The 24,310-nt window shown below is 37.6% G+C and overlaps 2 protein-coding genes across 2 annotated transcripts; both read left to right on the top strand.

The window, feature by feature from the left end:
• The first annotated feature begins 547 nt into the window (after positions 1-547).
• On the top strand, positions 548-9,495 carry adrb3a (adrenoceptor beta 3a). The gene is made up of 2 exons (XM_062417610.1): positions 548-2,212; positions 9,172-9,495. Exons 1-2 carry the CDS (start codon positions 900-902, stop codon positions 9,197-9,199), a joined length of 1,341 nt encoding a protein of 446 aa, XP_062273594.1. The 5' UTR covers positions 548-899; the 3' UTR covers positions 9,200-9,495.
• A 4,644-nt stretch (positions 9,496-14,139) lies between these two features.
• Positions 14,140-19,826, top strand: got1l1 (glutamic-oxaloacetic transaminase 1 like 1). The gene is made up of 8 exons (XM_062417188.1): positions 14,140-14,314; positions 15,283-15,464; positions 15,702-15,825; positions 17,454-17,671; positions 17,777-17,927; positions 18,657-18,822; positions 19,116-19,258; positions 19,687-19,826. Exons 1-8 carry the CDS (start codon positions 14,140-14,142, stop codon positions 19,824-19,826), a joined length of 1,299 nt encoding a protein of 432 aa, XP_062273172.1.
• The last annotated feature ends 4,484 nt before the right edge of the window (positions 19,827-24,310 follow it).

The following is a 24,310-nucleotide window of genomic DNA, read 5'->3' as shown; positions in this document are numbered from 1 at the left end:
TGTGGCTCTATTAGGGCGCTGATCCCTGTATGGTTTCAGCACACAGCCACACTTCAACTCCTCCCCTCTGCCTTCAGCCAGGGTGTGATTAGAGCCAATACAATCTTGGGCAACCTGCACTCCGCTCAGAGAGAGCGAGCGAGAAAGAGAGAGAGAGAGAGAGAGAGAGAGAGAGAGAGAGAGAGAGATGAGAGAGAGAGAGAGAGAGAGAGAGAGAGAGAGAGAGAGAGAGAGAGAGAGAGAGAGAGAGAGAGAGAGAGAGAGAGAGAGAGAGAGAGAGCGAGAGAGCGAGCGAGAGAGGGAGAGTGCAAAAGAAAGAGTGGGCAGCCACTCTGGTGCACTCTGGTGGTTCTTGCAACAGCGTCACTGTTGCTTGATTTCCAACAGTCCAACTGTGTGGCACTGTGGCTCATGCAGGATTAAGCGAAAAAACTGCAACTCTCCTCTAATCCCAGTGGATATATTCAAATGGACAACACTGAGTTTTCCTCTCCAAAACTTTTTTTCACCTAATGTTTGGACTTGTTTTTCTTGGATTCATGAAAGTGTTGCAACACCATGAATTAATATTGTTTCAACTTGGTGGACAGTTTGGATACATCTTTTTAGAGAACATGTTGTTGCCTTCATTAGATGAACCTCGTCTTTGGAAACATGGAAAGCCACTGCTGATGTTTGAGCATCGCCACACAAAACTCCAAAGGTGTAAAATGTAAGCAAAAAAGCAATGTACAGAATTGAAGTATTTTTTACTGAGGAAAACTCTTACAGAGAAGCGTCTTTTTTTGGATTTTGAGCAAATTTATAATGCTTGCAAAAAGTGTAGATATTTTAGTTTTGTGTACTTTGACGTGATAAAACACATCTTCAACTTGGGACTGAATTGAGCCAGGGGAATAATGGATGGCATGAGTACTTTAGCATCCTTTGTGAACAACGGCACAGGACCCTACCACAACCCCGCAGGACCCTGGAGTCTCATCATTCTGGTCATCATCATACTGACCATAGTGGTGGGAAACTTGTTGGTCATCATAGCTGTGGCTCGCACTTCGCAGCTACAGACAACGACAAACATCTTCATCATGTCTCTAGCGTGTGCAGACCTCATCATGGGGGTCCTTGTGGTGCCTCTTGGGGCCACTATTGTGGTGACGGGCAACTGGAAGCTGAGTAAAACGTTCTGTGAGTTCTGGACTTCTGTGGACGTCCTGTGTGTGACAGCGAGTATTGAGACGCTCTGTGTCATAGCAGTGGATCGTTATATAGCCATTACCAGGCCGCTGCGACACCAGGTTTTACTCAATAAGTGGCGTGCAAGGGTAATAGTTTGTTTGGTGTGGGTTGTGTCTGCCTTAATTTCCTTTGTACCAATTATGAAAGGTTACTGGCGTGCAGACGGCGATCCTGAAGCGGATCAATGCTACAATGACCCTGCATGCTGTGACTTTTTGACCACCAGGGCCTTTGCCATTATATCATCTATAGTGTCTTTTTACATTCCACTGCTCATAATGATATTTGTGTATGCAAAAGTCTTTCTAATAGCGAAGCGGCAAGTGCAGCTTATAGATAAGAATCGTTTGCGTTTCCAGAATGAGTATCCGACAATGCAGATGCAAGTTGGCCCCCACATTAATGATGTCCTGCCTTCAGCATGTGTGGCCTCCAGCAGCTGCAACAATGTAGCACGGAGGAAGAGCGTCAAGCGAAGGCCGTCGCGGCTGATGCTTGTCAAAGAGCAGAAGGCCCTCAAGACCCTGGGTATCATCATGGGGACTTTCACGGTGTGCTGGCTGCCGTTCTTTGTTGCTAACATCATCAACGTTTTTAACAGAGATATACCGTCAAAAAAGATCTTCCGACTGTTAAACTGGCTGGGTTATATCAACTCTGGTCTCAATCCTATCATCTACTGCAGGAGTCCAGAGTTTCGTACTGCTTTCAAGAACCTGCTGGGTTGCCCGTGGCTGTCCACCCTGCAGCTCAATACTTTCTATAAAGAGCTGCGGACTCGCTGCTCCTGCTTTCTATGGCAGGCTGAATCAGGCACGGCAGGCTCTTTCCAAAAACCTCCGACAGGCAGGAAAGAGGGCAATGACAGCCTGGCCAGCACTCAGGGAAGCAGCAGAAGTGAGGAGGCTTCCCCTTGTCCTGTCCAGTCCAATGGCAGCCCACAGTTCAGTGACTTCTCAGAGCCAGAGACTGAATTGTAAGTTCCCTTTATCATAACTTGTTTTCTTTGTACAGTCAGTTTGTTTCAGTATGATGACTATGTTAAGATCTCCACTGAACACAAACATCCAAATACAGAAAATGTTATCTTAGTTTCAAAGACACTGATAAACATTTCATTTGACAGCTGATACAAAACTACATATCAAGCACAATAGCTACAACAGTTATTGACAACACAACTACCTGCCACAATGGTAAAATAATGATTAAAAATACCCAGCAGGGAAAAGTCACATTCAGCATTTTACTTACACTTAATTGAATAACTGAATTCAATGTGTTAATCTTTAAAAAAATTATTTGCCATGAAGTATTACAGTTGACGTACTACATAATGAAATCTCAGTAAATCTTACTGTCTACAAACTCATAGACTAGATATCAAATCTCTATGAAACTGAAAGGACAGCGAAGTGTCAGGTTAGTCTGTGAGTGTTTGAAACAAGTTTGGACACAAGTTTGACATTTTTCATCCCTTTTTTCCCCCCTCTTCTTAAAAATGAATTTAATAGAGAATTATGTTTTACATCAGTGGTCCATCATGTGGCATGTGAGCAGATCATTTGCACTATGAACCTGAAGTGTGAAGAGAGTAGAGTCAATTTCATGAATAATCACACAATTTACTTTACTTAATGCTTTTGGACGTCCTGCTGCAGATTAGCAGACTATTGTGCAAACACTTGTGAAAACACGCCTACGCATGTGCGCTTTTGTGTTTGTTTCATTTCTGTTGCCAACACAATAATAAAAAATGGAAAGATAAAGATTCTATAAAATATAAAAAGTTTTTTAAAAAAAATTGTAAAGGATATTTGAAACTAAACAGATATTTTCTATAAAGACAATTGTTTTCTCTGATCACAAATATATTTATCTCTACATTGGTTATTTGCAAAAGTTGAACAAGATATATCTACCCATATTTTTAGTAATCAACTTGTTATATGCAACTTTTCTTCAATATACACATAAATAAGTAAAAAAAATTGCATTTATTAAAAGTAGAAATCCATATTTGGATATGTTCTAATACATCAGTGTGCTGCTGTCCTGGAGTAAAATAGACTAAGCGGAACAGTGCAGACAAATAAATCATTTCTGAACCATTGGCAGCTGCTGGGGCGTTTCATTATTACAAAACTACGACTGGAACTTAATATTTGGATTTTCATGCATGATTCAATGAATGTTTGTGGACTGTATCTGTATCGATTTCTTTACTATGTTACCTGTTATAAATCTCCGGACCCAGCTGTCAACATAATAAAAAATAAGTACCAGATGTCCACAGATTGCTCATAACCCTAAAATGTGTTGCTGGCACTGTTTTTGGGGTGGATAATGTTTTGCACTATATAAAAATAGTTAACAATTTAATTAATTAATTTAATATTCTATAAAAACTTGTATACTTTATATTTAACTTTTTTAAATCAATTAATTATATGGTAGCTGAAGAAAACTGTACCCCGTAAAGATAAGGATGACCGTTAAGTTACACTGTAAAACCATTAGCCATTAACAGAGTACAACATGGCACGTTTGACAACTTTTCCAAAGTTGTCAAATATAAGCGTGGCTCTCTGCCTGTCAGTGGGCCTCAGCGTGCCCTGCCCAACACCCCCTGCAGCAGATAAATCTTTATCACTTACACACAAGACTTCCCCCGTAACTGGAGAGGCTGTTTACAAGACAGACAGCCAATGAGAACGCCCATGTTCACTCAGGTCCACTGGGGTTGGACAGTTGAGTATTTGATTCATTATTATTCTAATACATAAACAAGTTCAATGCTGCAGGATACACAGTAATAAATATCAGATTGGTAGATTTTATTTATTCTTAAATTTTTAATTTATGGTAAAATGTGAGTTGACTATGGTGTGCAAATTGCACCACTCACCAAATTAATTTATATTATGATTTCTGAATTTGTAAGTTGTTGAATTTTCTAATTTCTAATTAGTTTTCCATTAAAATAAAAATGATTCTTTGAAATGATTGTCATTATAAATTAAACTATACCACAAGATTTCCAACTTATCTTGCTTGAATTAGTTGTTATTGTTTTATTATAGCTGAAAAATCTAAAAGTCAAAAGAGACAAAGATTACTTTACTTGATTATCATAATTCTTTAAAATATGTTATCAGTGTAGTTGGTTGATGTTTCCAGCTTTTAGTTCTGAATTGTATTTTGTCACAAACTGAAAGCTTCTGTGCAAGTTGAAATTGTAGCTTGTTTATATGAATTTCTATTAAAATACAGTACATGAAGTTAATCTGAAGTGTTTAAAACACTACATTTGAGAGTGAAAGCAATACATTTAATTTAATAATGAAGAATTGCAATTTAATTTTTTAAACAAAAGTTAAATTCACAACTCAATATTCAATTTTATTTGACAAGCACACTTTCACTACAGCCCTCGCTTCACCATCCAAATTCCCATAAGTAACCTGGTTTTATGGGAAAGGGATGTCTCATTTTAAATATTTACTTTGCATACTATATATCATTTTCCTCTTCTCTTTACATGACATCCTCTCAGTGGAATTTTACACACATAATCAATGGGGCAATAAAATGGCAGACATTTAGGAGCATATAAAAGTCTTCCTTAAAAGGAGCCTGGTGGGTTCTGTAGTAAATCACCCCAAGAGGGAAGGCTCAGCGGACTCACACTGTGCTTTCAGCAGGATTAGAATCGTAAGTGAGACCAGCCGTTCAAGAATGACTCTGACTAGGCAGCGGCTCGAAGACAGGTTTAATGAAGGAATATGACAAAACTGTTCTCAGTAGAATCTGGACTGCTGTAGCGGTTAGTTATTGCTTTAAAGAGACTATGCTAGAGACTATTCGTTCCACAGTCATTCCTGTCTTCTATTTGACAAGCAACACAAAAGACCAAATTTAGCACCACGTTTCCTTTAAACCCTGGGACAACATGCAACAGCAGCTTTGGTTAAGTCAGGGGCTGATGTGTCCCAAGGTTGATAAAAAAGCGAGCTAAAACCACTGAGATGAATGGTTACTAGGGAAGAGTGTCTACACTGCTCTGCACAGCACATAAAAGCCATTATCAATACTTACTTTGTTTTCACAGAAATACATGCAGGCATATCACTCCTGCCCTTATCAACATCCACAGCTGCTTTCAGACTCTGTCACGTATGCACCATGCTATATATGACAAGTGCATGTTTTCATGGATTCCCTGCATAACAGCATTTCTAACTCATCTGTCATGATCATAAATTCACCTTTTTTTTTTATCAAAGTGGAAATGGAGGCAAATCTGCTCCGTTGTGTTACTTTTTTTGACAGAATTAATTCAAGTTTACCTGTCTGTTCTTTAGTTGCATGTTGCTCTGAAGTGAGACAGCCTAGTATTCCAGTTGACCTAATATGTAGTATATTGGACATATTTAAGACAAAGCCTTCATGTATTTCAAAGGCATTGCTGTCTTATGAGCAGAGAGAGCTTGTTAGCACAGTTTATCCGTGATTGAGAACACGAAAATTAAGCTAACAGAGAGTGGAACATTTTTTTAGGCTTTTTTTTCCAAAGGGTGGCAGCCAGCAAGGTTGCCAACAAGGTAAATTTCAGTGTGAGTGTAGAGCAGAAGTGATGAGTCTGACAGACTGGTCCAAAAACATGACCACAGGTCTCCTCTTTAGCATATCCAAGACGCAGAGTAACAGTGCAGAAGCCCTACAGGAATGTAAAACCACAGTAAAATATTATTATTATTATAGGAAACATGTCAATGTGTGCTACAGCTGTGCTGATGCATTATAATTAAATAATCAAAACACACACCTGAATAAACAGTTGTCAACATGTTGCACAAAACCCCCCCCCCCAAAAAAAATAAATAATTTGAAGCTGAAAAAAGATACCTTGCACAACCATCAAATTCACATTAAAATATTTTCCATCCTAGACAAGCTATAGTCACATAAACATTAATCTGATATTATGTGCTGATGGTGTAGGGACGAGAAACCACGGAGGCTGATCAGCCCAGATTTATCTCTGGAGCAATATCTGATAGGTCACAGAGAGCAGCGCAGGCACAGATTCTGGACTCTGGATTTATAATAATATTATTGACAGTTCACAACAAAATCTTCTGATAACCATAAAACAAATACGGTACATACATATTCTTAGCTTGCCTGCTTTCACTGTGGTGAGTAAAATGCGCCCAAATAACCAGACATTAGACAAAGCACAGAGAGATGGTGGAGAATGTCATTCCCAATATAAATACTGACTAATGTCACTACAAGTGGTTCATTACTCCAAATGATTGTGTAAATATTTGAGTCATATTAGTTGACGACCCATTAGGACAACTCTAAAAAGGACATTGTGTTTATAATGTAAGCATCTCAAGTTTATACTGTACGTTACTGTGTGTTACTGGAACAAACTGCATCATTATGCCAGCTAAATATGAAGATATAATTGTATTTCTCACACATGCATGCTGTACCCTCCCAAAGTGTCCAGTGCTGTATTAATGGACACTTTGTTATTGCAGTGTGAGTGTGAAAATATAGCATGCAAAACATACGTATTTACAACAATTATACAACATTTCTAATGTGTCCTGTACTGTGCAGGGTGAAGTCATGTGTTAAACAGGCATGTGAACCAGTGACTGACATTTGTTGCAGGGTCTGTGATTAACAGATTTACTTTTTACTACACTGAGCTCCTCATGTGCGGCAGATTATAGCTACACATGGTTTCAAAGTAGCCTGAATATTGGTGTAATAAGTTAAGGCACTGCATTGAGCATATCATTATGCATTACCTGATGTTTTGATGGTGCTTTAGGAGGGGCTGGTGTGCACTAATGCTTTTTCCCCCTGTGCCGTGAACCCTGTAATTCTGAGCGTTTCTCTGCAGTATGCTAACAGGGCCTCTGACCAGACTTCACACACCAACTTCCATAAAGTGCATTTAGTTAGTTTAGAGCGAGTTAGCCCAAGATGGCATGAAACAAGATGCAGGATGAAAAAAAAAACATGGTGCTAGTGACCTGTGAGAAAACTCCTGCACTCCCTTAAGCCTAGCTGATATCAGAGCCAATCACACTGCATCAGCATCTTTAAATGGAGGCATCCGGGAGTTGAGCAAACACTTGAATAAATTAATTATTATTAATACTTGTACTATAAATTGTTAAGGTCTGGGCAGATAAAAATAAAAACATTCGCCTGTAAATGAATATTCATCTTTGCTGTATTCCTACAACTACTGCGAAAATCATTACAGATTGATTGAAGCTTTCAGTATTAACACTTTGTATTACAATAACACAAATATTTAATTTAATTAGAATCATGTTTGCATTTCAGATCTATTTCCTGATGCCTTGAAAAATGATTAAATGTTGTCTTTGGCCTGGACGTTTGTGCAACACATCTATTGCATTATTTAATTCTCTGACTCAGTGGTAATTTAACTGTTTGAATTGACTTACACTTGATCAAACATCTTCATTACAATAAAGAGTAACGTTTATCTTAAAAACAATAAATATGACAAATTATAACACATCAACACAGGACAGTGTTTTTCTCCTGCTGGCTGGCTTTTAATATATTTGTTAGGATAAATTACAGTTTAACAGTTTTTAACTTCTGATGATTGGTTGTTCTGTGAATGGTTGCATGCCATTGATTTTGTAGCTTGATGTTGTTGATTCAGTTATATGAGATTCAGATTAATTGAAAAATGAAATTAACAAAATCGTCTTCAGCTGAATTTTCTAACTGCTTCTATAAACAGATATTATGTTACAATACATTTCTTTTTTTCTGAATATTTACCCCAACAAGTATTAGAACTACCAAACAAAAAATAAATGACTGAAATTATGATAACTATTTGCAGTCAATACTGTATGTGGGTGTGTAGTTCACAGAGAGAAAATACACATGCCACAGATGATTTATGGATTTTCCTCAACTTTGATGAGCTTAGCTCTTTTTAAATGCAGACTACGAAAATATGTGCAAGCAATGTCTGTGGTTTGTAATTTAAAATAATCCAATGACTCAACTGTGAATGTGAGATTCAACAGAATGTACAAAAGAATATTATTCCTGGAACCTTTTTGCTTAAAATCCCTCTTCCCTATGAAATGAGTGAAAAGACTATTGTGATCCCACCTGTCTACATACAGTAAAATGGAAAGGAACTATGGGAATTCTGATGAAGCCAGACTGTAAATAGTTTCTTGCATATCCTTTTAATATTTTTTCAGTTCTAGTTTATATCTTCATGTGGAGACATGCAAAGTGGAAGTGATAGCATCAGAATTCCTGTCTTGTTGGGAAAAAATGTACACTTGCACAAAAGGATAAGAGGATGAGGGTAAAAAACCTTCTGTAATTAGTAAGAAGAAAAATAAAAGGGAATAAGCCGACGATATCATTGTATTCTACCTAAAAACACCAACATAGGCGACTGTAACCTGTATCACAACCACAACAACTAGTTGCCTTTGAGTTTTCTTATCTGATAGAAACTGAAATGCCGTAAAGGGTGTGACCAGCATAGACCAACAAGTCATACAGTAACATACAGTAAAAAACACTTTCTTATCCAGTTTTTATTTACTTGGATCACATCTCACAGGACTGCACACCAAGTCAAAGTTATTAGGAGGTTCATAATGTAAAGTTATTCTGTAAACCAATAAAGTTAAAATAATTCAGAATTGAATCGAAGAATCCCCCCCCCCCCACACACACACACACACACACACAAATGTTGGATCATGTCATGGTTGGTAATTCCTGCCTTAGAGACTAAATTTGATTGATTGATTGTAATTGCAAACAGTTCCTCCCTAGGTGAGGTTTATTTCAGTAGGAACAGCACATGCTAATGTGTCCATATCTTTTCAGCTACACATTGCAGGAAAAAGACGGATGAGAACTGTAAAATGTCGAGCTACTGAAGGAAACTATGTTCTTCAGCCGTTACTGTGAATCCTGCAAAAGGCTGAGACCAAGCAACAGTGTTGGAGGAGTGTAAACTACGGCCCTGAAAACTGAAATGAGTGAGATGACTGGACTTACCTCTCTATGGACAGCAGATGAACTACTGCAACTCATTGACATTAGGTGACACTAACGCTGAACTTCCCAGTGTCATCTACATACTGTTTGCAATAGACTTTCTGTTCCTGAATGAGAAAATATTTAACTGCAAGTTTTAAATGCATTCCAATAAACCTTTGGTCACAGTTGTGACATGTGGTTTAAAAAGAACAAAAAACAGATTTTGTACAGTATATTATCTAGTAAGTTATCTATTTATGATACACTGAATCTGTTGCATAATACAAAACATTGTCTAACTTAATACAAGGTCATAATTCTGGCAAGACTGTTTTCATGATCCAGTTAAAAAAAACATCTTAATTTTCATTGCACAAACCCTTTAGTGTAATGTCAACCAAACCAAAGGGCTGTGTATCCAAATATTCAATTTTGGTGTCTGTTTTCAGTCTTAATCTTTCTATTTGGAGCCTGGACTCTGTATCCGCACAATAAGTTATCTTGCTTACATCATGTAGTCTATGTTCAGTCATACTAAGGCTATTGAAATGTTAATTTCTGATTGGCTGGCTGTTAAAATCTTATGGTCAATAGTTTAACCATGGTTAAGTTATTGTGCAAGGTACAGTATTATAAACAGCAGGTAACCATGGCAAAAAAAAGGTCAGCTACAGCTACGTTGCCAGTAAACTCCCTACCAATATTTACTTTGGTAAGTGGCCGTGGTATAAGTTCTATAACACACTCTTAAGTGTTCTGATATAGAAAATAATGTATTTGATGGAGAAAATACTGGTGTTCTTTGCCTCCACCTCTTCCATTATTTTGTCGTATTGGCACACCTTGTTTTGTGTTACTACTTTCATAACATCATGTGTTGCATTGAGAAATAAAATATTATAAAACTGTGTAACAGTGGTCATGTGTGTTCTGTGTGCAAACATCCACAGTCATTCATCACTAAATCTTTACTATGTACTGCACAACATTGGTTCCAAACCAGTTTGGCATGTGTCCCGCCCAAAATGAAGCATTGTCTCATTGTGTCCCTTTGTCGTCCATGACTTTTCCTTGTTAGGTTGTTTCATTTTAAGTCAATCTTAAATTAAGCTTCCTGTTTTTGCTGATAAATCAGTTACAGTGATAGCACCTCTTACATTAGTGTCAGTGGTAGAATCAGCACTGGCTTAATTATAGCAGTTTTTGATGCTTTTGTACTTGAGTTTCTGGTTAATTTATTTAGCTGAATTATTCTTAGTGCCATGGACATCTAGGGAAACACAAATAAACCTGACACACATTTAACTGCAGCCTAATACAGTTTGATGGGAGGGATAACACATGTCCAGCAATCCACAAGGCCAAAGATTAATGTTTGTTGTCACTCATGCTCTGAGAAAAATGAAAGGCACTTATGTTCACGCTCACTGTTCTGTAACAATGTTCAATAATCACTCAAGAGTTTCGGTTTCGACTGATAGCGTAAGTATTGGTATTGTGATTTATGTAAAATAAATAATGAATGCTCACATTAACTCGAAAGGCCATGCAGGAAGTTAACCACCTGGAGACTGACGGTATCTTTTGCTTTGGCCCATCTGTGATTTGAGTACCTCCAATGTTACTCAGAAACTCCTTGAATTAGTTACACTGTGTCAAATTATGGGGAGACAGTATTGCTGAGGTTACAGGACTACTTGTTTCCAGGATTTTTGTCAGTATGGCCATTCACCATCGCCACATCTGGACAAATGTGAGCGAGACAGCTAGTGCTAAGTTGTCAATTGGGAATCACTGCTAACATTAGCAAGCTAGACTGACTAGCTTCCACTTACCAAGTTTGACACAAACTGAGGAGAATTCCAACTTCAATTTAATCCTAAAGAGGTAAGAGAATCCAATATTTCACAAGACAAAACACAAGTCAGAACAAAATAAACATAATATTGCCTAACAGAAATATATATTTGTTTCCTTATTATCCCTATAATGATCTTGTGACCCCTCAGATTTATTAAACTACTGTTGAATTCAACAGCAGAGGCTAAGCAGGAGATCCTACATTTCATATTAATTTCTGATGCTATTTTAAGTGTTAGCCGGCCAACCAAAACCACCACCCTCACTGGCTCAGCTACTGTTTGAGGAAACATCATGTTGTGTTATGAGAGAAATTAACAAGATTAAGGACTTTAAAAAATAAACCAATAGCAGAATGCGAGACATTTGAAAACAAACAGTGACCGGCAGCTCTACCAGAATGGCTGTGTGACTACTGAAATATCATCCAGCAAGAAGCCACAACAACTTGGGTTGGAAACAATTATCCTGTCAGAAGTTAAGCCACATTCTTATCAGCTGATTCCTGTTACAATGTTTTCCGTGAGCAGGATTAGATTGAAATCAAATCAAAACTATATTTTTTAAGGAAAAGAGAAGAGAAAGCCACCACTTATGGTACAACCAAGGCAGGTTTGACAAGATATGAAAAAATGGAAAACTACCACTAAAATACATCTTTACCAAAACATGACTCATGACTCAATATGTAATCAAACAATCCAACAGTGTGAAAATGAGGGGCAGGTGACAGGAAGGGAAACTAGTGCAAAACTTACTTACTTACTTTTTCAGTAGGTATCTCACTGAATTTTGTTTTGGTCTAGTCTAAAATGAAGACACGAGAAGTAAGTTATATTCTCTAACAGAGGACAATTGTAAAAATATAAACGGGACATATGAGGCCTCAAACCATGAGATCAATTATCAGCTCTTCTAGATGGGAAAACATTCAATTCCAATATGATGTAGTAATATATGTTGCTTTACAGGAACCACATTTCAGTGTTTTCTATTAATCATGACAAAAGCATTCCTTAATCATCACTGCTGTTTGATTAAATGTTTTTAATCTTGGAGTTGCTTTGAAGAGTGCAGGATTTTATCTTTCTTCTCTTGATTGCACATGCAAATTCCTAGATTGTAAATATGCCGTATTATGTTTTACTTGAGTTTGTTTTTTTGTTTTTTTTATTAAACTTCTTCCTGTGCTAACAGCTTGCTTACAGCACAGGACAGATTCTTAAGGACAGATGGGGCATTTCAAGTCCTTTGACACCAAACTTGGACTTCAGTGCTCTCCAGTTATGGGTCCTTAATTCTAATCAAATCAATTGCAGCCTAATTCGATTCAGTATCAAAGACTTATCTTGTACCGCAGTAGCATGACACAGGCGCATGCCACTGGGTCCAGCTTTCAGCCTCTGCCATAGCATCCTCTTTCTTACTACTCAAATTAATAAGAGCCTCATCATATGACAGTATTCACTCAGATGTCCACAAGCCTTGAGTCACAAAATCAACACTGGCTTCATTATAGCACATTTATATATAGCCTATACATAGCCTTTGTGTTTGGATTTCTGGTTCACTTGTTTGTGCCATGGACATCTGGGCAAATACAGATAACCTGACACACACTTCAGCTGCAGCCATAATAAGGTTTGATGGGGGAAAACATGTTTGGCAATCTACAACGTCAAAGCTAAATGTTGGGTTGTCACTCATAGAAAATGAAAGGCACTCATGATTAAGCCTACCATTCTGTATAATGACACACAGGAATATTCTGTGACATAAAAGGTAAAAATAGGAATTTATCTGTTGACATATGTCTCTATAGACACGAATACAGTGCACCCATAAGGCATATAATGCATTTTATTTTTTGCCTGGAAAACTCTGAATCCGCTTTTACACATAATAATACTACTGCTACTTTAATGGCTGATTCTCTGAAGGCTGTTGGCAAAAACAGTAGTCTGACAAATAGCACTGTGGTATAAAGTACAGTGGATGAGGCAGGCTTGGGGAAAGTGTATCTCTTAAAGTAATTTTTTTCTTAAATTACTCCTGGTCAGCTAATTGACAAGACTAACTGCCTGGTTTGGCCATCTACTGCCATCTAGTGTAGTGGTTTATGATTACTAGATTCATAAAATGTACTCCAGTGGTTGGATCACTGCTTTTTTCTTCTATATAATTGCTACAAGATGTTCTATTTTTCAGCCACTGTGAGGATTACTGCTACTTCTCCTCCAGAAGAAAAGCCAGCATCATTTGCCCTATAGTTAAAAAAAAAAAATTATATATATATATTTGTAATGTTAGGAGCCTTACACAGTAGGGAAGCCAATGCATATTCTTCATATCTGACTGAGAATGTGTGAGGTGTGAAGGCACATATATAGAAATTTACTCCACATTTTAATCTATACGAAACTCAGACCTCACATTGAGATGCAAGCTTGATGCATGACAATTAAATTCTCAGAAAAATCATAAACTCTGTGGGAATGAAGCTTGCATCAGCAACACATATTGGATGCAGAAAATCCTTATGCAAAATTATGTCCAGCTCATGTTGATCCCACAAAGACTTATTAAAATGACGCTTTGGGCAGTTAAATGCTTCCCAAACATGGGCAAGTCACTGTGTGTAAGCTACCTCAACAAACCGTAATGGGGAGCAGAGGGGCTTTTTTTATTATCAGTAAGTGTGCAGCGTCTGGTGTCTTTTCTTCACCAAAAAAACGAAACGTGATTCTTTCATTTGTACACACAGACCAGTCTATTTGATGATAGCTCACTGCAGTGGCAAAAGTAAACTCACCGGACCCACAAATTACGGAGTGACAAACTCATCCATCACAGTTGCCTGGGCGACATTATCCAAATACGTGCCGTAGCCTGGCAACCGTGCCTAAACAAAAGGCTTGCAACCAGCGGGCTGATTTGGTCCCTGGGTTCAAGATGAGCCGACCTGCCAGCAGTCTTAATGAAATAAGGGTCAACCAAAATGAAGAACCACAGGTTGACCTCTCTGTGTTCACCAAAACTCACGTCGCTGCGATGAATCCTGACACAAGGCTATTGTCCGCCTTCAAGACAGACACTCACGCCAGCAAAGTTTACCTGGCAGGGAGAGGTGAGTACGCTCATCTGAATTAATGCATTACCCGTTTTATTTATTTATTTATTTATTTATTTATTTGTTGACTCCCTTTAGAGCCCCCGACCCAGAAACAAGGGGAAAGGCAGGGTCTTCTGCCAGGATTGCCACTTTGCATATGAGTTTCAAGTAATTATGAAGAAGACATTATGTTATCAGGTTTCGTAGCTAAAATAATAAGGCTTTATTAATCAATTAGGCTTCATGTTGTGCTGTCAAATTATTTTGACTCACAACAATGCAATTGCTTTCGAGAATCAGCAAAGTAGCATGAATGAACAGATCAGCAGTTGATTTAGGTTCAGCTATATGTGGCTTCTTCGCTTGCTCTGAAAATATACAGGTGACACATTAAATTACTTACTCAGTCTGGTAAAAAAATCTATCTCTATTGAAAAACTCCTTTCAGTAAAATCAATAGCCTGTGAAGAGCATAGTAGGTGGATTTGTGTGCATGGTTTGTAAGTAAATATGAAGAAGTATGTGATTTCATCCACAGTGGAAGTGTATGAGGGAGCATTTATAACGCTGGAGTAGGTTGGATTTCCCCTCACTATCATCAGAAATTTGGCTTAAAGCCTGAAAATAATAATAATAATAATAATAATAATAATAATAATAATAATAATAATAATAATAATAATATGTGGTGTATCTCCTAAAACACAACACGATATAGCAAATCCAAACATAAAGCCACCCCTCTTCATGCTTTATTTTCTTCATAGTACAATAATTGAAAACAAATGACTCTTGATATACAGTAGCCTAGAATTAAATAACATAACATCCTAGCAAAATATTTAAACTATTTCAGCTTCAACCTTTAACCCTTTTATATGATTTAATTTCAATTAGTTTTCTGTGGTTGTTTCCTTTCTTTTACATTTTTATTTAATGTTTTAACAATGATTTTGGCAGGTGAAAATGTCTTCATTTTCCAGAGTATTTCGGTGAAGAGGGGCAGACCTTCGAGCCTCGTCTCATAGGGAAAATTAAGCAACAGCTGAGCACCGATCCCACTTTGCGTCCAGAGTATCCATCTTCCCTTGGTCTGACAGAATTCACCAGGCGAGCCACAGAGGCTGCTTTGGGCAGGGGATCTAAGGCTATAGTGGAAAACCGGGTACATATATCTGATTGTAGCTTCTGTGTATATTTATACCTCAGTTTGCTCCTCAACAACACATAAAGATGAAACAGCAGCCTGTAGTGGTCCACCCACTCAATCAGTGCCTTCATTACCTGGAGATTGTCTGTTATAGTCAGGGATTTATATCCAGCTTCAAACTCACAACAAATCAATAGAAGATCAGCACTCAGTCATATGAATAGCTCAACTCTTTCCTGATTTTTATTGCAGATGTTAGGTGTCCAAACTCCTGGTTTCACCAGTGCTGTACATCTTGGAACTGAACTCTTGAGACAGTGGTATGATGTCAGTACTGCTTGGGACGGGCCGGTCTACCTCTCTTCCCCTTGTGACAGTGAGTAAAATTGTACTTCCTTTTAACAGCATTTAAAGAAACAACCAGTAGCATGTAGGCTTAAAATGTTGCAGATTAAACTCTTGAAATACAAACAACACACTGTAGCACACACACAATCCCAGCGTGGTGACTGCAGTAGCACGTGCTACTCATTCACCTTTACATTTTATTACTGTGCAAGGGTGACTCATGTGTATACCACATATACATATGATTAAGTAATGGGCAGTAACTGTATCCATAGCAACACACAATGAGATTTCAGAGGGAAAAACTTGATATCTAGAAGAAAACAAGTGTTTAGAAAGACAAAATGTGAACAGTTGTACTTCAGATAAGGAGTAGATAGGTGATAACAGGTCATGAATACATACATTCACTGAGAGAATCTCACATTTTGCAGATACAGAAACATCTCCATATGTTTGCAGCTGCGAGAGTGATATCATTTTTATAAAGAGGAAACCTGTATTCAGAAAAAACTCCACCCATATAAAGTGTGTATGCACTGCCAGATTGACACAACTAGGTCAAAACCTCTTAAATGGCTGGTCTGTGTATGAAACGTAGAAGGCTTTTCATTTGTACGTCGCCTGGTTACCATCAGACATGGATGCCTTTGAGATGTGTTATGTTTTTAAGTTACAAAAGAAACTTTGGACTTGAAAAATATACAATGGAGGACATTAGCGTTGTTAATATTATACCAGTTGGTTGGTCAGCTGTCGTATCATGGCTAATCCCAGAACCTGAAGTTGATCTACAGTATGCATACTGAATAAAACCAGGAGATATGAAGTCTCTTCTGCAACAAGAATGGAGTTCATATATATAGATTTATATAGATAGATCAAAGGATCCAGAGAGTGGGAAAGTGGCATTTAGAGTCCGTAAATATTAAAAACAGACACATTTCAGATCAAATGTCAGTATTCACAGCAGAGATTCTGGCAATCTTATGGGAACTTTAGTGGGTAAAGTACATTAAAACATACAACTCAGTCATATGATGTTATTCAGCAGCAGCTTTAACTACAATAAATTTAAGTCCAGATATATTGACAGAAATTTATCAACATAGCATTCACAAAGCAAGGTGCAAAGTGGGTTTTGCTTGAGTACCAGCATGTGTGTGGAGGAAAAGGGGAAGCAGATAGAGTATAAAATTACCCTACAATATGGACTGTCAGAATACACTTCAATCACAAACTCAATCAGGAAATGCGACAGAATACACGGGAAAAAGACAAGAAAGGTGAGGTCTTACTTTGCAGTACAGAAAATAGTGGAAAAAGCAAAGATTAAGTTGTTACAGCCAGGTTGATGTTTGGGTATTGTGGGCTCAGGAGTCAGCTGACTTGGACTGGGAAACCCACGGATGGCAAATGTGAATGTTGAGAGTCAGAAGCAGTGAGACAAATTCTCATCAATTCATGTACCTTTGTATCTTTACACATGTAAATATATCCTATTTGCATTACAAATGCTAACTTCCCCCTCCCAACATTAACTAGAAGTTAAAAAGTCTGATCATGCTGTAATTACATGCTGGGGTTTAAAGCAGCAGCAATGTTTGTAACACTTTAGTTATCTTATGTAATGTTTTTTCTTGATTCTCCCTGCAGACTCATTGGCTGCTATCTTCCAGGCGGCAGGGATTCAAGACATCCGTGAATATTATTACTGGGATGACGAGCAGCGGGCTGTTTGTTTGGAGAAGCTTCTGGGGGATCTGGAGAGGGCTCCCGAGCGAAGTGTTGTTGTTCTGTCAGCCTCTGCTCACTACCCAACGGGAGCAGACCTCTCTCCAAATCAATGGGCCGTGATCACACAACTCGTCATGGTAACTGATGTGCACATTTATGCTCTTAAATCAAGGCTAGAATTATATATTTATCAGATGAGTAGCTCTTCACTCCTACTTACATCATCATTTCCTTTTCAACAGAGGCGTAGGCTTTTCCCTTTCCTCTTGCTGCCTGCACAGGGGCTTTGCTATGGAGATTTAGCGAGGGATGCCTGGCCTGTACAGTACTGTGTGTCACTGGGGATGGAGCTCCTTTGTGTTCAGTCGTTCTCCCACTGCTTTGGACTATATGGTGAGAGCAACACTGTACAGTTTGGAATGGTCCTGCAATTAGAAAAAATACAGCCAATCAATTTAAACACAATGTTCTTTCGTCCAAGTAAAAGAAAATTAAGTGTTTTCTGTTATCCAATTTTACTCTCTCAATAGCTTTTTATTCACCTCAGGAAACTCATTATGTAGATCAGCTTCTTTTTTGTTTGTATGACCTTGAATATTTACTCAGCTATGGCTCAGTGGCTTTTTTATTCTCCGATTTAAAGAACCAGTGTGTAGGATTTAGTGGCATCTTGCAGTGAGGTTGTAGATTGCAACCGACTGTATACCCCTTCCTTCCCCTCCTTTCCGCTCCCTCTCCCCTTCCAAGCATGTAGAGGAACCTATGGTGGTTTCAAAACTCCCTAAACTCCCCAGGGCCCTCCCTAGAGCCAGTGTTTGGTTTAGCCATTCTGGGCCACTGTAGAAACATGGTGGTGCAACATGGTAGGCACCGTGGAAGCAGACCCACTCCCTATGTACATATAAAGACTCACTCTAAGGTAACGAAAACCCAATAATTCTTATTGTCAGTTGATTATACATCAATTAAAACATACTTATGATTGTTATATTGTTATATTCCATTTCTCCGTTCTGCTAGATACCACCAAATTGTACACACTGGACCTTCAAAAGTGTCCTTTGTCAAATGCATCAGTACAGTCAGATGTAGAAAGCATAACATTATGTCTTGCTTCTTCAGGTGATGCGGTCGCACACCTCCTGTGTGTCTTAAAGCACAACTCCCTCCTGTTAGCGGTGCAGTCTCAAGCTGACAAAATAGTCAGATCACTGTGGGCCCAGCCATCTGTTGGAGGAGCGCATGTTGTTGCCACTGTACTCAGTAACCCAGCCCATCTTGTTGAATGGTGAGTCACGCTCAATTTGAACAACACACTGGTATTTAAAGAATTTGACTTGGACTGCGTCATTGCCACTGTTTCAATAGATGTCCCTAATGATGTCGCCATCTCTGCAGGCATGCCAGGCTTCAAAAACTGAAAAGGTTGAAGTGGCAGTGTCTGAAGAGCACAAAATAAAAGCATTTATTGGACAAATTCCTCACTGACAAAATGCAACTTTTGCTCACTGGTTGTTTGACATTTTGAAGATACTGATTTCTGTCATTTTTTCTCACATGATGTCCACTGTATTCTCCCAGGCAGGGAGAAGTGAAGCGCATTGTGCAAAGATGTATGCTCATCAGAGAAGTCTTGAGAGAAAGGCTGAGGCTTCTGGGATCTCCAGGTTGCTGGGACCACCTGACTCAACAAAATGGACTCTACTGTTGCACAGGCTTGAATGGTGGGGCACACAAGACACTGTCTGAATGTTCTGATAATTACTTTTCTGCACTGTGAAATTCTTCGATATACATCATTGGTATTCACAGCACATTTTTAGAGATTCATTACACATCCCAATCATGTCTGGACAACTAACAGACCTTAACCTTAATAGGAAATATCAAAATACTTATTATTTCAGGTGGAATCAAAGTATTTGCAGGAAATATTTTTTTTACAGAGCTTTAACAGCCTTTTATTGATTATGAACAAATACTAAGAACAGTAGAAATCATTGCTAATAATATGATTACATTACATAGACAGCCAAAATGTGTTCCTGAAGGATATTTTGTTTAAATACTACAATTTTTTGAAGTAAAAACAACAGAAGAACCAACATCATGAATACCAATGTGCTCATACAGTATTTGTTCTGCCTTTTAGGTCAGCAGGTGGAATATCTGAAAAAGAAGAGACACGTGTACCTCCTTCCCAATGGCTGCCTAAACATGAGCGCAATCAACGGCCGTAACCTGGACTATATAGCTGAGTCCATCCATTTGGCTCTGACCACTTCACTCTGACCATGAGGCTTTTGATCTAGATCTGAAATCAGTGAAATCAAAGAGGCCATTGTGCCTGACTGAATAGATAACATATATTTCAGCCTTTCATATGTTTCATTGAAATGCTCAGTTTCAGGTTTGCTGTAATTTCAGTTCAAGTGATTGCAAAGAGACACACACACAGTATACAGACATATGTGAATATTTATGTAGAATTTCATCTGGAAAGCCCATTTTTATTTATATATGAATTAATTAATTAATTTATATATTTATATATTTATATATTTATATATTTATCTTTCATCAACAAGTCTGTTGTCTCACTGTCAGCCTCCTAAGTTGTTAGAAGTTCACCATTTTTGGAAAATATGCTTCTTTGTTTTCATGCCAAGAGTTGAACATCAATACTTCATAATACTACATTTGTTCAAAACTAGGATTTAACTTATTTTAGCTTGTTAGCTTAGGCTCTGTCCAAAGTGAGCAAAATCCACCTACCTGTACCTTTAAAGCTCATTAATTAACACATAATATATGTAGTTTTCTCAATCAGTGCAAAAACAGAAGTACACAAACACCGATTTGTGGTTTTACGGGAGGTTATATATGCAGAACCTTTCCTTGATCAGGCAAGAAAACAATTTGTCATATGTATGTATTAAACAAACTAGATATAACGTGTTCACTAGTGAGCTTTAGAGGTGCTGGTAATTGGATTTAGCCTGTGTGGATACATACATGATTCGAAGACAAGTAGCTGTATTTTGCTTACTGCATTAAAAGCAGAAAAAGGAGTTTGCCCTGCTTCATGAACTCCCTCAAACTGATGTGAATATCATTCAGAAAAATACGTCCTATGTACATTGGATACATTGAAAACATATGCTGTGGATATAGAAGATCACAGCTGCTTTCATGATTCAACTGGGTTTGCTGAATAAACAGTCGGGACTAAAACATGTTCACAACTTTCATCAGCAAGTCTGATGTATACAAACATACAAAACACACAAGCTTGATGCATTTCTATGGCAGTTTTTTGATCCTTTGTTTCTTTTGCCTCCTATTACATTTCTTCTCAGCAACCAGTCATGTGTCAGTGTAGGACTGGGTTAATAATAGCCACAATTAAAATCGGATTGGCCAAAGTAGCAGACAGGAGAAATTATTTAAAAAATCAGTTGTATTAGTTAAAAATGTATTTCCTGGAGGCGATCATAGTTTTAAAAGGTTGTGCAAGGCAGCTTCTATAATGAGATTTACTTGTATTGGCTTACTCCGAGACTGTATTGTCATATGCCTCAGAAATTATTTTAGAAACATTTCCTTTCCACTCAACTAATTTCAAAATGCTCTGAATGTATTTTAAAAGGAAATTATTGTTCATCAGTGAGTAATCCCACTTCATGAACATCTGTGTAGCAGTAATGGAGCAATACAGAAATGAGTATTATTGTGTTGTTGTTTTTGTATTGTTTGTGCAAAAAGATAACACAAGGCTTTTATTTAACTAACACTGACTTTATATCCTAGGTAGCCCTCCTTTTATTTGTGAGATGCTCCACTATTGTCGCTGTATGCTGTTTAGTTCTGAGAAACAGGTTGCAACATGGTATTTAATGGAGGCAGTGTGCTCGCTCTTTTCATTTTAGTGACCTCGGGTGTACACTAGGGATAATCAACATCTGCCATCATACATAGTCCGAGCCATTAGATGCTATCTGGAGCCCTTTGATTTGCATCTGAACATGCTTACATGTACACAGTGTTGCAGGTACTCACTCGTTACACAGGTTTGAAGTTTGGGATAAGTGTTTACAAGCATCCTCATATTCCACATGCAGTTATTCACACACACATGTTCAAGAGCATTTCATCAATACAAATATTAATATGGAAACTGAATTTACAAGATTACTACTGAGTGTCAATAAATAGGAATATAAAAGTGAGTGAACAAAATGTTTCAAAAGCTAAATGTATGTATCATCTGATTTTAAATGTAAAACTTTCCTCTTAAACAGTGATCACCATTACCCAAGATGTGGGCATGACATTTTGGGATACCACTTTCTTATAAGTCACTCTTTATGATTCATAATAATGCATTTACTAATGTTGATCAATTATATTGTAATGTTTTAATGTTGATTATCCATTAATAAATGCTCATTGGCTTTTCACTGAAGCCATCAAGTTTGCAGTAATAACTGATGATAAATCATTATTGAAATCCCCCTGCACTCCAAACCTCATTTGTTTGAGCTTGACTGTGCAGAATGATGAACAGTGTGTGCGGTGTTTGACACTAGAAGAACCACTAGACTGCTGAAGAGGAAAGTTTCTCTGTGACCGCCTTAAATCTGAGTTTCAGGCATGTACCTGTGAACGTGACTTGTGACATCACAATCAGGTCTAATCGTGGTTCAGGATGAAACTTACACAAGTGTGGTGTGGAAACGTGAAGCCTGCCATGCACACAAACTGAAAGAAATATCTTATTTCCAGCAGAAAATACCAGTACTTGTATATTCATAGATTGCAGATTTGTTTCAGTGAGGGGAAGAAGATGTCATTTTAAAAATTTGAATCAGGTAATTTAATTTTTGTGGCCAGGAGACACATAATGTAACATATAGGGGACCTTTAAAAGATTTCTACAATAACCTGCTTTTCAGTCAGGTCAGTTGTCAGAGCAGAAAAATGGGATTCTTCTCAACGTGTCAACCAAGTTGTTATTATCAGCGGCTTATTTCGATAAAGCATTAGTAATTGATTTATGAACTACTAATAAAGCTAATTTTTACAACTTATAGCCTTATAGCCTTATTAAAAAGTGCTATCTTTTTCTGAAAAGCACAGTTAAAAAAATAAAAAAAAGCCAGCATTTTCTGTCCCTGTCATATTATCCACTCAATACAATCACTTCTGAACAGTGACTTTGATGTTTGGCTGGACTCTGAAGGAGTAATTGTACGCCAGATAGTAGTCTCAATAATTGTTCATTGAACTTTTATCTTGTCAGAACAGATTTTTAAATCATCACAACAAGATGCCAATCAAGACTAAATTTAGGGAACATGGGGTACCACTGAGTGGACGCGAGGCAGCCTTTGATTACCACAGGAGTAAATGATTTCAGGTGTTCATCTGCTGGTACAGATAAAGTGCACTTAGGCTCAGTGGAGATGTGCTGATCGACAGTGATCTGTGGTCAGCCATTACTCATATTGACTGAACAGAGCCTATTCACTTTGAACAAAAAAAGCTCATAATATTATCCAAATGACAATTACTGTCAAAATTATTTGCTGGCAACATACTAACTAATTTCAAGTGGCGCAAGAATAATGTGCCTCTCTGCTAGGGCTGGGCGATTATGGCAAAAATCAAAATCACGATTAATTGAACTTTTAACCTTGATTACGATTAATGAACGATTATCTCCACCCTTGATGAACAATTATGTATTTTCACAGTTTCATTTGTTTTGTATTTTACACTGACACACTCACACTATAGTATCTTTAGGGAGTGAAAATAATGATGTTTTAAGGTGTGACACTGTGGTTAATGTCTAGTTTACTTGATTAGAACTATGAAAAGATCATGGTTTGGGTTAAAATGATCACTGGAGACAAGTTTTCAAATTCCTTAAAGATATGCAACCTTTACTGTCATGGCAACAGTGAACACCACGATTAATTGACTTGAGCAAGATTAAGTCTAGTAGAGTTTCTAAATGTCGGTTTTGATTATTTTTCGATTAATTGCTCTTAGCATTAAGGCTTGGCATTTTCTGATTCATTGATACATGATATTGTGCTTCTTTAGTGATGCCACATTAAGCTTGAGCTGCCACATCTGTAGTGGTATTTTTAGAGTATCTGTAAACTGGTGTTCCTGTCAAAGCCTACAGTTGCTCTGTAGCTTAATCATGAGTCAATAGAGGCACTACAGTAGTTGATATTACTGACTGTGAACCTGGTAAATGTAAAGGTTTGAGCAAGTTTGCTGAAATAATTTTTAAACTAGAGTTTAAAGCATTTAGTTGTGACCACTGAGATAATGGTGCTGTGAAGAGTTAAGGGATCACAGGAGTTTTCAATTAATCCTGTCACCTATCATACTGTACTTAACATAAAAATCATGTGTGTGTATACACTTTTACAGTGTAACATACAACTGCAGTCGCTGAATTTATGTACAAAACTAGATGAAAGCAAAATCCAGATTGTTAAAAAAAAAATTCAAGATGTGTGTAATATAATAACAGTGAGTGATTTTTTTTTTTACTGGGTGACACCAACAGTTCATACGAACCATACGGTCCAGTAAAATGCATGTCAAAATTAAATGACCATTGGAGCCATATTAGACTTAGACATTATATACCACAAAATAGATTGGCACACATTTTTCTCTTGTCTAAAGCCACCAGTCGTCTGCAAGCTTTCAATGTTGAAGGCTTTATTTAATGTCAGTGTAAAGCTGTAACT

Source organism: Scomber scombrus, chromosome 4 (genome assembly GCF_963691925.1).
Source record: "Scomber scombrus chromosome 4, fScoSco1.1, whole genome shotgun sequence".
In the NCBI taxonomy this organism is placed as follows: domain Eukaryota; kingdom Metazoa; phylum Chordata; class Actinopteri; order Scombriformes; family Scombridae; genus Scomber; species Scomber scombrus.
Note: the sequence above shows the minus strand (reverse complement) of the source record. Positions and strands in the feature narration are given on the sequence as shown.

Excerpts from the sequence above, each read along its gene's own strand:
- adrb3a (XM_062417610.1), top strand. The coding sequence starts at position 900 with ATGGATGGCATGAGTACTTTAGCATCCTTTGTGAACAACGGCACAGGA. Across the intron at positions 2,213-9,171 it reads TCAGAGCCAGAGACTGAATT|CTACACATTGCAGGAAAAAG; the intron begins GTAAGTTCCCTT and ends ATATCTTTTCAG.
- got1l1 (XM_062417188.1), top strand. The coding sequence starts at position 14,140 with ATGAGCCGACCTGCCAGCAGTCTTAATGAAATAAGGGTCAACCAAAAT. Across the intron at positions 18,823-19,115 it reads CCAGCCCATCTTGTTGAATG|GCAGGGAGAAGTGAAGCGCA; the intron begins GTGAGTCACGCT and ends GTATTCTCCCAG. Across the intron at positions 19,259-19,686 it reads CTGTTGCACAGGCTTGAATG|GTCAGCAGGTGGAATATCTG; the intron begins GTGGGGCACACA and ends TCTGCCTTTTAG.